Source organism: Callorhinchus milii, unplaced genomic scaffold (assembly GCF_018977255.1).
Source record: "Callorhinchus milii isolate IMCB2004 unplaced genomic scaffold, IMCB_Cmil_1.0 Scaffold2, whole genome shotgun sequence".
NCBI lineage: Eukaryota > Metazoa > Chordata > Chondrichthyes > Chimaeriformes > Callorhinchidae > Callorhinchus > Callorhinchus milii.
The window spans coordinates 37949325-37966214 of NW_024704743.1; the positions used below are offsets into that span (position 1 = coordinate 37949325).

The 16890-nt window shown below is 45.5% G+C and overlaps 2 protein-coding genes across 5 annotated transcripts; both read left to right on the top strand.

The window, feature by feature from the left end:
* Positions 1–1826: 1826 nt before the first annotated feature.
* LOC103183936 (asteroid homolog 1) lies at positions 1827–16730 on the top strand. Of its 4 annotated transcripts, none has more exons than XM_042332137.1 (5): positions 1827–1984; positions 9649–11009; positions 11530–11737; positions 12933–13119; positions 13690–16730. In XM_042332137.1, the coding sequence occupies exons 2-5, from the start codon at positions 9672–9674 to the stop codon at positions 13982–13984; spliced, it is 2028 nt and encodes a 675-aa protein (XP_042188071.1). In that variant the 5' UTR covers positions 1827–1984; positions 9649–9671; the 3' UTR covers positions 13985–16730. The 4 variants fall into 4 exon arrangements, with proteins under 4 accessions (XP_042188071.1, XP_042188069.1, XP_007899893.2 ...); XM_042332135.1 differs by lacking the exon at positions 1827–1984 and adding an exon at positions 2588–3104; XM_007901702.2 differs by lacking the exon at positions 1827–1984 and adding an exon at positions 4509–4671.
* On the top strand, positions 4706–5456 carry LOC121852549 (iron-sulfur cluster co-chaperone protein HscB-like). Its single transcript, XM_042346522.1, has one exon. The coding sequence runs from the start codon at positions 4706–4708 to the stop codon at positions 5453–5455; it is 750 nt and encodes a 249-aa protein (XP_042202456.1). The 3' UTR covers position 5456.
* Positions 16731–16890: the final 160 nt, after the last annotated feature.

Genomic DNA, 16890 nt, shown 5'->3' on the forward strand with positions numbered 1-16890 from the left:
AGACTTGGTCCCGCTCGGACATCCTAGGATATGCACTGCAAAAGTTCAATCTCTCTTTACAGCCTTTAGTATCCCGGTAATGGTTCCGCATTTAGTTTGAAAGCAGCAAAGTTCACAATTGGCTTTATTCAGTTTTACCTTTTGTTTATTTCTTCTCATAATAAGGGCCGGGAGAGTCCACACGTTTTGAGAGAAAGGAGGAATAATTATAGCTAGTTAATAAATATAAATAAAAATGTATTTTATTTTCATTTGGGGGGGGGCGGAAGGAAAGAAGTTGCACATATTTCCCTTCAAAAGCAACTTAAAACGAAAGGGCGGATGAAGACAGAGAAAAAAACCTGAAGAAAGTTGCAACTTCAGCTCTGTCTGCCTGATTCTAAAAAGGTGCGTTTGAATTGCAAGTGTGCAGAGTTGTTTATACTCACTTGTGTGTGATTTTGTGTGTTTTAGGTCTGAAACTGCGCTCTAGAGACACAGCCTCACACAAAGCAGTGGGCTGGGGGTGTGCTGTGAGCTGGGCGGGGGGGGTGGTGGCTGTGAGCTGGGGGGGGGTGTGTGGCTGTGAGCTGGGGGGGGGTGTGGCTGTGAGCTGGGGGGGTGTGGCTGTGAGCTGGGGGGGGTGGCTGTGAGCTGGGGGGGGGGTGTGGCTGTGAGGCTGGGGGGGGGGTGGGCTGTGAGCTGGGGGGGGGTGTGGCTGTGAGCTGGGGGGGTGGCTGTGAGCTGTGGGGGGGGGGTGTGGCTGTGAGCTGGGGGGGGGGGTGGCTGTGAGCTGGGGGGGTGTGGCTGTGAGCTGGGGGGTGTGGCTGTGAGCTGGAGGGGGTGTGGCTGTGAGCTGGGGGGGGGTGGCTGTGAGCTGGGGGGGTGGCTGTGAGGGGGGGGTGTGGCTGTGGGGAGGGGTGTGGCTGTGAGGGGTGTGGCTGTGGGGGAGGGGTGTGGCTGTGGGGAGGGTGTGGCTGTGAGGGAGGGGTGTGGCTGTGGGGGAGGGGTGTGGCTGTGGGGGGGTGTGGCTGTGAGGGGGGTGTGGCTGTGGGGGGAGGGGTGTGGCTGTGGGCGGAGGGGGTGTGGCTGTGAGGGGGTGTGGCTGTGGGGGGTGTGGCTGTGAGGGGGTGTGGCTGTGGGGGAGGGGGTGTGGCTGTGGAGGGTGTGGCTGTGGTGGGTGTGGCCTGTGGGGGGGGTGTGGCTGTGAGGGGGTGTGGGCTGTGGGGGAGGGGTGTGGCTGTGAGGGGGTGTGGCTGTGGGGGGTGGTGTGGCTGGTGGGGAGGGTGTGGCTGTGAGGGGATGTGCTGTGAGGGGATGTGGCTGTGGGGCTGTGGCTGTGAGGGGGTTGGCTGTGAGGGGTGTGGCTGTGAGGGGGTGTGGCTGTGAGGAGGGGTGTGGCTGTGAGAGAGGGTTGGCTGTGGGGGAGGGGGGTGTGCTGTGAGGGGGTGTGGCTGTGGGGGAGGGGGTGTGGCTGTGGGGGGGTGTGGCTGTGAGGGAGGGGTGTGGCTGTGAGGGGTGTGGCTGTGAGGGAGGGTGTGGCTGTGAGGGGTGTGGCTGTGGGGGAGGGGTGTGGCTGTGAGGGGTGTGGCTGTGGGGGAGGAGTGTGGCTGTGAGGGGGTGTGGCTGTGGGGGAGAGGTGTGGCTGTGAGGGGGTGTGGCTGTGGGGGAGGGGTGTGGCTGTGAGGGGGTGTGGCTGTGGGGAGGAGTGTGGCTGTGGGGGTGTGGCTGTGGGGGGTGTGGCTGTGAGGGGGTGTGGCTGTGAGGGGGTGTGGCTGTGGGGGAGGGGTGTGGCTGTGAGGGGTGTGGCTGTGTGGGGGTGTGGCTGTGGGGGAGAGGGTGTGGCTGTGGGGGAGGGGTGTGGCTGTGGAGGTTGTGGCTGTGGGGCTTCCAGAGGGCCGTTGTCGTAAAGGAGCTGTGACGTGTGTGGAATCCCTCTCGAGGCGCTGACGGGAAGCCCGCGCGCGCCCCTTCCCCACCCTCTCCGGACAGTGACGAGCGCGAGGTGAGCCCGGCTCTCGAGCCGCAATTTTCAAACGATGCGGCTGGTAACGGCTTTGCGTGCGGCCCTGGCCCTGCCTCTCCCCGCGTCTCTCGCCGGACCCGGGCCCTGACAGTAGAGCCGAGCAAAGATTGGGGGTGATGGGCTTGGTTTAGATACTCTTAAGCATAGCGATGACTTTCTACATGTCAGACATCCGAACAATCCCAAAACAACTATTTTATACTGTGGTTGGGTGGGTGGATCTAAATTGGGGAGAGACTCATACAGGAATAGTGGTAGAGAAGATGGGAAGCAAGGTCACATTCCAACACCTTCGACAGGGGGGTAGGTTGGAGTAGCAGCATAATATGGGGCAATTTTGAGAGAATATTTACTGAAATTTCTGATTTGAGATTTCACATCTAGATGAAGATAAATATTGAAAATACTTCTTGTACAATTCTAATATTTCTTATTTCACAACCCAAACATTGGATTGGTAATCCTAATTTGACCAATATTTTGAAATATGGAAACAAGTTTTAATATTTAAAACGCATTTTCACTTTAATTATATAAAAGAAATACATTTGCCTAGAAAATGACACTTTACAGTATATCCTGTGAAGGAGTTAGAGATGCCCTTCCGACATGAAACGTTCCATATCAAATGTAAGGATTATTATACAATGTAGTATTTGTAAATGCTTTTTGCGCTGTTGATTATGTTTTGTGTCGGAACTTTGTCATTTGCAGACTTGGTCCCGCTCGGACATCCTAGGATATGCACTGCAAAAGTTCAATCTCTCTTTACAGCCTTTAGTATCCCGGTAATGGTTCCGCATTTAGTTTGAAAGCAGCAAAGTTCACAATTGGCTTTATTCAGTTTTACCTTTTGTTTATTTCTTCTCATAATAAGGGCCGGAGAGTCCACACGTTTTGAGAGAAAGGAGGAATAATTATAGCTAGTTAATAAATATAAATAAAAATGTATTTTATTTTCATTTGGGGGGGGGCGGAAGGAAAGAAGTTGCACATATTTCCCTTCAAAAGCAACTTAAAACGAAGAGGCGGATGAAGACAGAGAAAAAAAACCTGAAGAAAATTGCAACTTCAGCTCTGTCTGCCTGATTCTAAAAAGGTGCGTTTGAATTGCAAGTGTGCAGAGTTGTTTATACTCACTTGTGTGTGATTTTGTGTGTTTTAGGTCTGAAACTGCGCTCTGGAGACACAGCCTCACACAAAGCAGTGGGCTGGGGGTGTGGCTGTGAGCTGGGGGGGGGGGTGGCTGTGAGCTGGGGGGGGTGTGGCTGTGAGCTGGGGGGGTGTGGCTGTGAGTGGGGGGGGTGTGGCTGTGAGCTGGGGGGGGTGGGCTGTGAGCTGGGGGGGGGTGTGGCTGTGGAGCTGGGGGGAGGTGGCTGTGAGCTGGGGGGGGGTGTGGCTGTGAGCTGGGGGGGGTGGCTGTGAGCTGGGGGGGGTGTGGCTGTGAGCTGGGGGGGGGGGTGGCTGTGAGCTGGGGGGGTGTGGCTGTGAGCTGGGGGGTGTGGCTGTGAGCTGGAGGGGGGTGTGGCTGTGAGCTGGGGGGTGTGGCTGTGAGCTGGGGGGGGGTGGCTGTGGGGAGGGGTGTGGCTGTGGGGGAGGGGTGTGGCTGTGGGTGTGTGGCTGTGGGGGAGGGGTGTGGCTGTGGGGGTTGCGGCTGTGGAGGGGTGTGGCTGTGGGGAGGGGTGTGGCTGTGGGGAGGGGTGTGGCTGTGAGGGGGTGTGGCTGTGGGGGAGGGTGTGGCTGTGGGGGAGGGGGGTGTGGCTGTGAGGGGTGTGGCTGTGGGGGGGTGTGGCTGTGAGGGGGTGCGGATGTGGGGAGGGGTGTGGCTGTGGGGAGGGGTGTGGCTGTGAGGGGGGTGTGGGCTGTGGAGGGGTGTGGCTGTGAGGGGTGTGGCTGTGAGGGGTGTGGCTGTAGGGGTGTGGCTGTGGGGAGGTGGTGTGGCTGTGAGGGGGTGTGGCTGTGGGGGTTGCGGCTGTGGAGGGGTGTGGCTGTGGGGGTGTGGCGTGAGGGGGTGTGGCTGTGAGGGGTGTGGCTGTGAGGGGGGTGTGGCTGTGAGGGGGTGGGCTGTGGGGAGGGGGTGTGGCTGTGAGGGGGTGTGGCTGTGGGGAGGGGTGTGGCTGTGAGGGGGTGTGGCTGTGGGGGGGGTGTGGCTGTGAGGGGGGTGTGGCTGTGAGGGGGGGTGTGGCTGTGAGGGGGTGTGGCTGTGAGGGGGTGTGGCTGTGGGGGAGGGGGTGTGGCTGTGAGGGGGTGTGGCTGTGGGGGAGGAGTGTGGCTGTGAGGGGGTGTGGCTGTGGGGGGGTGTGGCTGTGAGGGGGTGTGGCTGTGGGGGAGGGGGTGTGGCTGTGAGGGGGTGTGGCTGTGGGGGAGGAGTGTGGCTGTGGAGGGGGTGTGGCTGTGGGGGGGTGTGGCTGTGAGGGGGTGTGGCTGTGAGGGGGTGTGGCTGTGGGGGAGGGGTGTGGCTGTGAGGGGTGTGGCTGTGGGGGGGTGTGGCTGTGGGGGGGTGTGGCTGTGGGGGAGGGGTGTGGCTGTGGAGGTTGTGGCTGTGGGGCTTCCAGAGGGCCGTTGTCGTAAAGGAGCTGTGACGTGTGTGGAATCCCTCTCGAGGCGCTGACGGGAAGCCCGCGCGCGCCCCTTCCCCACCCTCTCCGGACAGTGACGAGCGCGAGGTGAGCCCGGCTCTCGAGCCGCAATTTTCAAACGATGCGGCTGGTAACGGCTTTGCGTGCGGCCCTGGCCCTCGCCTCTCCCCGCGTCTCTCGCCGGACCCGGGCCCTCCGCTCGGGGCCGCCCTGCAGCCGACTGCAGCGCCCCCGCCTCGCCCTCCCACTGCTCAGGGCTCTCACGTCCGGCGGCCAAGCCGCGGGCACCGACTGTTGGCGCTGCGGGGCCCGTGCGGGGTCGAGCGGTCTCCCCTTCTTCTGCCCGGCGTGCGGGGCCTTACAGCCCCCGGACGAGTCTCGGGACTGGTTCGCGCTGCTGGGCAGCGAGCGCTCCTTCCGCCTGGATCAGGCCCGGTTGCAGAAGGCCTACAAGGAGCTGCAGCGGCTCCTGCACCCGGACAACTTCAGCCGCGGGGCCGAGGCGGAGCGGGACTACTCGCACGGCCACTCGGCGCTGGTCAGCGCGGCCTACCAGACCCTGTCGAGGCCGCTGTCGCGCGGCCTGTACCTGCTGGAGCTGGAGGGGGTGCGGGAGGGGGAAGGCGAGCGGGTCAGCGCCGCTTTCCTGGCCCACGTGCTGGAGCTGAACGAGCGGCTGGCCGAGGCCCGGGGCCAGGCCGAGGTGGGCCTGGTGGCCGAGCAGCTGGAGGCGGAGCTGGGGCGGCTGGCGGAGAGCGTGGCGCAGGCTTTCGACGGCGGGAGGCTGGGGGAGGCCGGGCGGCTCCTGTCCGAGATGAGATACCTCTCGAGCATCGAGGATAAGGTGAAGGAGAAGCTGTTCCCCTCCTGACGGCTTCGGCCTCGAGACGCCACGGGGAGAAATCAGTTTCTGGGGTAAATATCCAACGTGTGTTTTGTTGGCGGAGAGAGTTGAGCCGCTGAAACTTATGCAAAGGACCTCGGACCTCGTTTCTCCCCCCACACACCGCCACTTGATCTGCGGGGAGTTTGGTTTGGTGTGGAGAGCCTCCGGGGTACATGGCTATCATCTGCCCTCCTGCCCACCCACTGGCCATTGTGGGGGCTCAGAGTACTCAGGACCTTATTTTTATCCTAATTCAAATTGCTCTTTCCAGACTCGAGTTGGGAAGAGCCGAATCAACAATGGTTATAAATTAATAATCCTCGCGTTTGATATGGTGCCCTATCACCTGGAACGATAGAAAAGTAAGTGCGGCTGCAATTTTTCTGCGGAATACGCTACAAACCTGGTGTTGAGAAGTCTCTTAAGCATTTCACAGGACACACTAAAGCGGGTGAAAGGTGGCAGCCAACTTGGGCACAGCATTGACACACAAGCAGCCATGGAGTGGCTGTTTGTGGAATTAACTGATATGGTTGGCTATTAAATAATGTCGTGCTCAGTGTGTTCTTTGCAGCCTCGTATTTGTAAAAAAAACCATACGTACTATTGCATTTCACAAAAATTCTCAAGGAACAGTGAAGGCAGCAAAAGGGCAAATTTACAACAACACTTCAGTAATTCTTATTAATGTGTTTCTTATGAAGTGATTAGGTTCATTGAAAATTTCACATGTATGTAACAAATGCAACCATAATTATATAACCCAGGATCAAGCTTGGCTTGGATTGTTTCTAACCTGTTAGAACTTTTGGCCCAGGAGTTAATTACGGGTCCACACTTACTTAATTCATTGCTGAACCAGACAGCAGGACAGTCAACTTAACTATCTATCAATGGTGCGTTGTTTGTTGAAGTCATTCAATGATGAGAATTTGTGTGTGCTTATTAAACAAAATAAATCCACTTTCCCTTTCTCTGTCTAAGGATTATATCCAGTCAATTAATCTGCTGATCACTTGGTTGCAATTTACAATTAAGTTTTTACAGTATTTTTACTGTCTTTGGGTATGTTGATACAACTATGCGTTGGAACTTAGGCAAAATGCTTTAATATGTATATTTAAGTTTTTTTAACTAATTCTCAAATTATTTTGAAAGCCCTTGCCATCATCAATTGTACAATTAGCAAATATGCAAACACCATTACACATTTCACACACAAGTATAATGATTGTTTTTCAAAGTTCAAGGAAGTATGATATAATAGTTTTGAAGCTTGAGGTTGCACTCTCCTGTATTGCCAACCTCTACTCTTGGAAGGATCAAGAAAAATTCACCCTCTCATGCAAACTGCATGGAAACCTGGAGATTTATTATCACAAAACTAAAAACCGTGTGCTAGACTGATGCAAATATGCTGCATTTACAGTAGGGATGATTATCTGCCCTAATGCATGTCCTTGCAGAGAAACAGTTAACTGATAATTGGACATTATGCAAAAACCAAACTGCAGTGAAAATGAAAACATCCTTCCAATAAGCATTATGACACTTGTACCATGCTGTGCCAGACTTTCTCAGTCACACACTCTTGTGACTCTTTATATCTCCCAACACTTATCTTTCTATCTTTTCTCTACTTCTTTGCCTTCACTGCACTAAATTGCTCAGGACAAAAAAGGGTACTTTGCTCAGTTGGTAACACCTGAGTTAGAAGATTGTGGGGCTATGCCCCCCTTTTGGGGAATTTGGGCTAGTCTAGGCTGATACTAATTTAGTGCCGGGGAGCAGGCGAATATAAAGAGCCCAAGGCACTTTTTGGATAAAAGAAAGTAGGTTTCCCCCAGTGTCCAAGCCCACAATCTCCCTGATAGTTTTTGTCAATCACTTTATGTATGTTTGTGGGACGTTGCTGTATGTAAATTGGCTACTTTGTTTGCCTACAAATGTCACTGCATTTACAGTTAATCTTGTGAAGTGCTTTTGAAATGTTTTTACAATATGATAAAAGTATGATCAGAGTCCTGTAGCTCAGTGGTTAGAGCACTCGCTTTGCAAGCGAGAGATCTGAGTTCAATTCCAGGCAGAGGGCGAAACCTTGGGCAAGTTTCCTTACTCCACACAGAGCCTAATAATAATCCCTCCAAAACCAAAAACAATAATAAATTGGTCATTTTCAATCCACGACTGTTTGTGGGACATTGCTGTGCGCAATTGGCTGCCACGTTCGCCCACAAATATACAGTCAATTCACTTTACAGTATATTCTGTGAAGCGCTTTGGGACGTCAAAAGACGTGAAAAGCGCTATATCAAATGCAAGGATTATTATTAAAGTGATAGAGCAAAAGAGAATTTTTAAAAATTCTGTGAAAAGCTGCAATCGTGCACACAATTTTTTGTAAGTATCTCATAACTGTATGGTCAAGGCACGTAGATAATTGGAACGTTATCCATTTTACTGGATTTTAAACAGTATTGCTCTATCCACACCCAATTTAGACTACAAATCCATTTGAAGAGGGTGGAAAATATTAGCAATTAGTATTGCTAAGATATGTTAATTGCATTATTTTGTATCAGAACATGGATGTCTTGTTCTGTGCACAGTTGCTAACATGTTGAGTTATTTTCACTCCATTGTATCACTAAATCAGTTTTATTTCTGTATATAGTACTTCATAAATTGTAAGATCACTGTTGTACTCTATTGTAGAAAAAACATGGTTTGTGCTCAAGATCTGACAATTAACATGGCGTGCAAGAATACTTTCCATTTGCTTGTTTATGTTTGGATTTGTTTTGTATCAAACAAACATTGAACTGTGGAGTAAAGAGAGAAAATAAACATATCCAGTGAAAATTTTCATTTAGAGCGTTTTCATTTTTTCAGATCTACACTTTACAAGTCTAAGCAAGAAAAATCAAGCTGTTTTCCATTCACATTACTTGTAAATTATGTATCCAAATGGTTTTGCTTCAGTGTTTTGACACTTAAAATGAGGTTTTACTGTAAAACCTTGATTTATCTTGGTATCTCTTATTTTGCAGTTGTTATTTTGCCCCAAATCCTGTCATTGTATCACTATGTAAATTGGTCCTGCATTTAGGGGACAGACACCTGTTCAGTTGGTTGTTAAAAATTCTATGACACTTTCTCCCGGTTACCTGACCAATAATCCTCCAGATAAAATTGGTCATTTGCTTCATTGCCGGTTTGAGTGCTTCAAGCTGCTACCCTGCATGAATGATGTTATATAAAAGCAAGTTGTTTTTGTTGTTGGGACATTGTTGTGTACAAATTGAATGCCCATTTACCTACAAATCAGTTATTACTGTAAATCCTATTAAGTGCTTTGATTTGACATCCACATAAGGCACTTTATAAAATGCAAAGATTCTTAGTTAACTACAACTTGCAATATTTAGCACCCTTCATCTGGGGTAGTGTCTCGGACCACTTAACAGTGGTGGAGCTTGACACCGAGCTGGGGAGAAGGGGGAGATGTACAGCACGGTTGAACAGGAAGGTCTTCAGGAGTGTTCTGAAGATCACCCCAAGTGCTCTGGGACGCTATCCTGCTTGAGCCGTGCTATATAAATTCAAGTTGTTGTTGAAGCTGGGAAAGGCGGAGGATTGAGCCAGAATTCCATAGTTTGGGGGTGTAATGGCTGAAAGCCACAAAATAGTAATTTTACAGTATATTTTGTGAAGTGCTTTGAGACACTCAATGTTAAAAGTGCTACATGAAATGTTAGGGTTATAAAATAATGTGCATGCTTTGTTAGACCATTAAGATGTGCCATAAATTGGTAGGATGGGGGATACTATATTATAATTGCATCTTCCCCATGCAGTGCCTGACACTTCTTGGGCTATAAAAGAGGAATCTAAAGAATCCTAAACACTTCTACGCAATGAGTGAAGATCATCAAAAGATCTATCTGGGATCAGATTGTTTTTGTTTGGGTGGTGGGGAAGAGGATGAAAGAAAAGTATAAAACCTTTCTCAGTTCCAGTAGCTTAGATACCATGTCAATTAATAAAATTCAGCAAATACATCAAAGTGAAAGGTTCTAGGATTGTTTTAGCTGATAAGCCAACTTTAGCTGTTTCTGTACTATATGTAGTATTTACATGCCAACAAAATACTGATTACTATTTATTTTTTTACCTAGGTTGAAGCTTTCAATTCATCATCATGGGTGTTCATGGATTGACGGGCTACATTGATGAAAATCATCAGTTCTTTAATAAAGTCAAGTTGCAAAATACCAAAATTATCATTGATGGCAATAACTTGTTTCATCGCCTTTACTTTGACTCTGCCCTGGATTTTAAATATGGTGGTGATTATGATTTATTTACCAATGCCATACACACGTTCTTTGAAGCACTTTCTCAATGTCATATTTGTCCTTATGTGGTCTTGGATGGTGGAAGAGATAGCACAGATAAAAAGATCGAAACGATCAAAGAACGTGCCAAAAACAAAATCCGAATTGCCCATGCTCTTTCAAGAGGGGATGGAGGAACATTGTTGCCAATACTTGCTGGACAACTGTTCAAACAAGTTTTATTTCAAATGCAAGTTCCTTTCGTCCAGTGTCACTCAGAAGCAGACCGAGAAATAGCTACTCTGGCTAATCAATGGGCTTGCCCTGTTCTATCACAGGACAGTGACTTTTGTATCTTTAACTTGAAAGCTGGTTATTATCCTCTAAAGAACTTCAAATGGAAGAACACTAGTGTTTCTAAAGACAGTTCAGGCCTCTATATTCCAGCCCTGTGTTTCTCCATTGAAAAGTTCTGTACCTATTTTAGCAATATGAATAGAGACCTTCTCCCCCTCATTGGAGTATTAATCGGCAATGATTATGTGAATCTGGCTTTGGATACTTTTTTCAGTAAGGAGTGTTTTCCTATTGGGCGCTCTGCTTCAAGTGGAAGAAAACACATCCGCATCCATGGACTCCTAAAATGGCTCTCAGGATTTGCAGAGCCAAAGGCTGTAATTGAAATCATTCTGAAGTATTTCAACGAAAAGGATCAGGAGGAACTTCGAAAATGTCTCCCTGTTCTTATGGAGGACTACACTGAGTCAGAAGTAGATCTTGCGGTATTCTTTCAGAGTGGTAAAATGGGGTTCTCCCATGTTCCAGCTGCGTTGGCCAGCAAAGTTCCAGAGTGGCTGATAGTTACTCTGATGAATGGCAACATGGCCCCATTTATTAGTGACTGCTTAGTCATGCGAGGTGTTTTTCTGCCTTCTCAAGTGGAGAACACGCGCAGGCCAAGTAGTCATAATTGTTCATTGCATATTCGCAATGTTATGTATGGACTGTTGTTAAATAGCAATGAGATTTCTCCAGATTCTACATTTAATTTCTCTAGTGCAGAGTCAGGGAAGACAAACTCAGTTGCTGAAAAACAGTGTAAAATGTTTTATGTGGAGGAATTTGATAGGCATGAACAATCCCTGAAAAAAAACACCATTCAAGCAAAACCTGGAAGATATTCACTGAACCAACTACCGGAGGTAAGTTTTAAATATAAATTGCACATGACTTGTAGCTACTAATAAGATGGTTTAGATGTATACAGTGAACATCTGACTCGGGAAAATTCCAGATTTAATTTCCAGTGTGTGATGATCTCAGTCAGGTACAGTGAACATCTGACTCGGGAAAATTCCAGATTTAATTTCCAATGTGTGATGATCTCAGTCAGGTTCCATAATTGCCCTGGGTTAAGGGTGGGGAGAAATGGGAAGTCGTCAGGGTTGCTACTCTTGATTGCCAGTGATGATCAAATAGTCTGCCAATCCCCAATATTAGAGGATCTCAAAGGTATAATGGCAACTTGACCATGTACCAGGAACTATCCCTAATAAAAAGGGGAAAAAAGGTCAAATGGTTTCAGGAAAAGCATGAGAAAAATTGATTTGGAATAAATTTTATGTTGTCCAAATAGCAATCGTAAATGAGCTGTATCAAGTGTGAAAAATTACAAAAGGATTGATTTGTTTTCATGTCTTGATTGCATTTGGTATCTTGCAGATTTCTGCATCTGTCAAAGCCAGCTATCTCTTGGAGGCTCTTGAAGTGAAACCTGATGTCCTGCCCTTACCAGCTCATTTGCAATTACCTGTTATCATAACCTGCTATTGGATGACGCATGCTGAACCCAGAGTAACATTATTTCACCTCCAGGCTCTGCTGCTTTGCTTTATGACTGGAGAATTGCATAAAATGATATGTGAAGCAGGTAAAATGTAGCAGGAAAAAAGGTTTAATGCCTAGGTTTAGTTTATTGTAAACCAGTCTAATGCTGAAGTACATGAGTACGTATACTTGTGCAGCACTGTGGATTTGGTGTTTTTGCCTTCAGTTTCTTTACACATAGTAAGTAGTAAGTTTGTGATCATAGTCAAGACTGTCTGGGCCAAATTAGAAAATGTAAGAGGATAAGTCAACCTATAATTCTGATATTTCAATTCGATTCAAAACCAGGATTGTTAGAAGGTTAACTGTTTATCTGCTATAGTTTAGTTACTGACTAAATGCTGTTTGTGTGTCTCAACGTGGTTCTGGGAAATAATCTTCCAAAACGAAAAGGGAGAGAACAAAATTATATATTCTAAGGTGCAGATTTATAGCATATCTAGTGTTGAATGCTTTTAGAGAGAATGTGCTGCATTTGTATAAATATCAGTTTTTGTATTAGAGGATTCTTCACTAGGAAGTAGAGATGTTTCTTGTATGTTATAAAGAGGCAGTTATAGAAGTATTAAAAGGTAAATTCTAAGAAATGACATTGAAATACTTGACATTTTACTGTTCACTTTTTTAAATTATAGCATATGTTAAATGTTAAAAGAAAAAAGGTAACGAGTGATTTTTTTATATAGTATTCCACATGTCTTTCAAAATTGCTATTTCTTAACTATTTTATTTGATTTGTGTTGAAATGTTTGAAAGTACTTCACAACATTTTCTGTGAAGTGCAGTGAATGCAGCAAATTTGTATACAGCAATGTCCACAAACAACCANTTTTTTTAAAATTGGGTTGTAGTTGGCCTGAACACCGGGAGATACTCCCTTCTAATTTCAAATATTGCTATTTTTAACATCCACCTGAACAGGCAAACGTGACCATGGGTTAATGTCTCATCAAAAGGACAATATCTCCAACAATGCACTATTCCCCCAGCTTTGTACTGAAGTGTCAGCCTCGACTATGATTGTTAAGCCACTTGACCTGAGCAATATATTGTCTGCTTTACAGTCAGAACAGAATTCTGGATTTGAAACTATTTAATGAGACATTCCAGTGACATTACGTAAGCAGAAGCGCAAGTTGTAAAAACGCATATATTCGTAAGCTTCAGTGTAATGTGAGAGTTGCATTTTGTTGAGGTTCAAAATGATGCACTAACATCACGGCTTCGTGTGTTAACAGATAGCAGCGGCACTTTGGAATGTGGTGTTCAGATGGTGTATGACAGATTGTCTCATCTGAAACCAAGGACACGAAACCTGGATGTAGACGTGGCCCATATCTTTTGTCAGTGGCAGAGTTGTCTTCTAATGGGGATCTACCTGAACCAGCTGCTAGGCTGCCCTTTTCCAGAACCAGATCTTACACGGTAAGGAAATGTAAACTGGGTATTGTCGGGAACTGCACAATAAAAAAACATGGCCATTTGCACTTCTAACATGAATTTCACATCGACTGTTCACCCCCTTCCCTTCCAGTTGTAATGTTTACAAAGAATTCGGTAAGTGTGTGGTATGGCAACACCTGGCAAAGACTTCTAATCGTCTCAAATTTTAAGTAACAAGAAAACCCCTATTTTAAAGTTTCCATTTGACTGCAGTAGGTGATAATGATGTGTAAGTTACTCTTCTGTGGGAAACAAAACATACCTTCATTTTTTTTAATCATGAGATTTATTATGCATTCCTGGTTTTGAAAGTTATCGTAATTTGGGACAGCTGTGGCATTTTCTGTGGTGCTAATAGCTCAACTCCTAATTTTTTAAAATTTGAATTACACAACTGTCATAGCAAGAACCTAAAATCTCTGGCCTACCGGTCAAGTACACTACTATATACATGTGTACTTTTTAACCACCAAAGTTTATTGTACTTTTTTGTGCAACACCAACTTGATTCTCTCCTAATATCTGCTTTTTTTCCCCCTTCATCCTCAAAAGACTATACAGTGGGACCCGGGTTCATTTCACATACTATGAGCTGAAATTAGTTTCTGCTGATCATCTGTTGAAAGAATCTCCAACTGCACATCAGATTTACCACTCGCTTCTCTGCACAGTAACTGCCACTGTACCTGGAGGATTCTTTCAAAAGAAAAGAAAATCTAAGAAATCAAAGGGAAAACAAGCAACTGCTTTAGCTGTATCTCTATTAGGTAAGAATAGTGTGGAAGACTCTGATTGGCATGATGCAAATAACCGATTTGCAGCCTTGAACACTGAGGATTTGAACTAAATTTACAAATGAATTGAGCTAGATTGCTTTATAGCACAGCATCACCTGGAGCTCTACAATCTCCTGCGACCCTACTTCCCTGGTCAATCCCTCCGCTCGGCAAACAATGTCCGTCCAATTGTCTCCCCTCCCCCCCCCTCCCCCCCATGTGAACTCCATCCCCCACCTTGCCCCCTCTTTCGCAGCTTCAAACCTCACCCTTAAGAAACATCTTCTTGACCCTCTCACCCGACCCAAATGGAACTCTTGTTAGTTTGAATAATTGCTTTTGAGATTTCTTCTCGGCTTGAAAGGCAAGATATAAATGTACATTTTTGTTATAGCGGCAAATCCAAATGCAGATTGTTGGGTAGATTTTTTAAATAGTTGTTTTTAAAATTCTTATATTTTGAGGGAAAACAAGATTTATGTGATTTTACGATACATAAAGAATTACATATAAAGCTGCTCAGGAATTGATCTGGCCCACAGATCCTTTTCCTACCTGCCCGCATTCCCCCATGCACAACAGATTCTCTAGTTTTCTCTCGATTTGCCGACACAGTTGCAACTGTGCTTTTCGGTAGTCCAAGTTCTTTGCAGATCACTGCCTGAGATTTGTTTTTCTCCTCTAAATCTTTTAACAATTTGCAGCTTCACTTGCAGTGACAACCTCCCTCTTACTCGCTGTCACCATTTTGGCTTGATTGCAGATTGCAATACAGTCATGGGGGAAAAACATTTGTGTGTACTAGTTTGTTGATTCGGTTTAATGGATTGTTATATCAGGAGCTGTGTTGCTTCAGTGATCGCTGTATCGGTACACGGTACTCTTGTGCTCTAGGGGAGAATAACACCTCCATTTTGTCGAAGATACGTGGCCGGTCAGAGCGACCTGACAAACCACACTCAACACTTAGCTTTCTATAAAATCTTTTGTGTTTATTCATTTTGTACAATTAAATATAAACTTATGCCTGCTTTTGGAACAATCACTACAAATATAACAAACTCTATAACTACAATCTAAACTAAAATACGTAACCATTGAGCCTCAACACTTGGGACCCCAGTAACAAATAAAAAGACTTTACTTGATTTTAAAACTTGTGTCAGGCCCTGAGGGTCGGAGTTTTCAGAGTTGTTAGTAGTGTTAGCCAAACTCCGATGCTCAAACACTCCCTCCCACTCTATAGCCCCCCCACCCACCTTTTATACCGCTCATCTCCCCCCAATCAGCCCCGAGCACCCGTGAATCCCCCCTCTAAGAACCCAAATAGTCAACCTATTAGCCTTTTACTACTTCATAGGGGTAAAAATCAATAGGAAAAACTGGGTCTCAATGTTGAGTTTATTTGACAAATCAGAGGGATCATAACAACCAGAGATGGGTATACCAAAGTCACCTTAATGGTCTGGACTGATTAACATTTGAAGTCACCAAGTGGCTATAAGTAACTAGAATAGTGCAGCTTATGTAATTGAAATAATTGCAGGCTTTTTATTTTACCAAATTAAAGTAGCTGTTTACCTCGCATCTAATTACAGTCTTAAGAATTCCAGGCTGAGAAAAGCTAGATGAAAATACAGCTTCAGAAAACATTTTCAGCTCTTGGTCTCAAATACCCATTGCCTTTTCCCCAACAAGTAGTTTTGCTGCTTTCAGTCATAGGAAATTTGTCCAATTGCCACAAATTCTAATACACACTCCTTTCAAAATTATGGCCTGTAAAATGTTGTGGATTTTAAAATCAGGAATTTCATGATGTATTTTGTGTCTGATTTTGTTCACTGAAATAACNAAAAAAGTCAATCAGGGATGTAGTTAATTTTTAGTCTTGAGTTTAGAAATTGTGGGGAGTTTATCATTGAATCACGACGTCCAGCTACCAGTTTGTTAAAACAATGGCAGTGCTCCCATTCAGCAATCAGTGGTTTGGGATTCAATTGTCATCCTTCCGACAATACCACCTGAAGCTATGCAAGGTAATGAAAACCAAACAGAAATAGAACGGTAAACAAGAGTCTCGGAATTTTTATATACATGAGACTTCACTGATTTGTTTTTAAAAAGCCTGGAGGGAGAAAATTCAATCTGCAATTTGCACACCTCTCTTAGATCAGGTTTTAATTCTCCCTAATTTCAAGCTTGTTATACATCCTAAAGTCAATAAAAGGAAGCAGTTATTCAATTTTGTCTCTATTCTGAGTTCTGGTTAGAAGAAATCTAACTAGTTTAACACAAGTATCACATTATTGCATGTCCAGATGTATTTACTACTGTTCATATCACAATGATGTTAAGATGTTCACATATTTACACAACTGTTTGAATTTTTGGGGAGGATTCAATCAGTAGAGCCTTGGAGATGTGACAGAAAATTAGGTAGCTTTGCTCCTGTTTTTTGTGCCAGCAGAGAGCTCAAACTTTCGAATGGCAGTTCACACATATAAATATCTTAGCATTCAAAACAAATTGCTATGTCAACTCACTTCATCTCTGGAGTTTTTGATTATTGACTTGTTTTGAGTTAATGTTCCACATTGGCCCATTTTGTATTCCATTATTACCTACTGTAAACTAATCCAGCAAAAATATCATCATAAGTTGATCTCCAATGTGGTATTGCATAATCGTTGAAAATGTTTGAATTTAATTGAAGGAATGTTGTAATTAATACTGTTTGAGGAAAAATGTAACTGAATTTGATACATGATAAATTAGTAAAATTATTGCATTTTCAAAATAAAGATTTTTGTAATGTAATATTTGGGTATCCATTTTGTGCTGGAGTAAAGTACAGTAATCCTTGCATTTGATATAGTGCTTTATCACTTCATTGAGGCGTCTCAAAGAACTTCACAGGATACTCTGTAAAGTGGATTGACTGTATATGTTATAGGTGAAACGCAGCAGCCAATTGCAC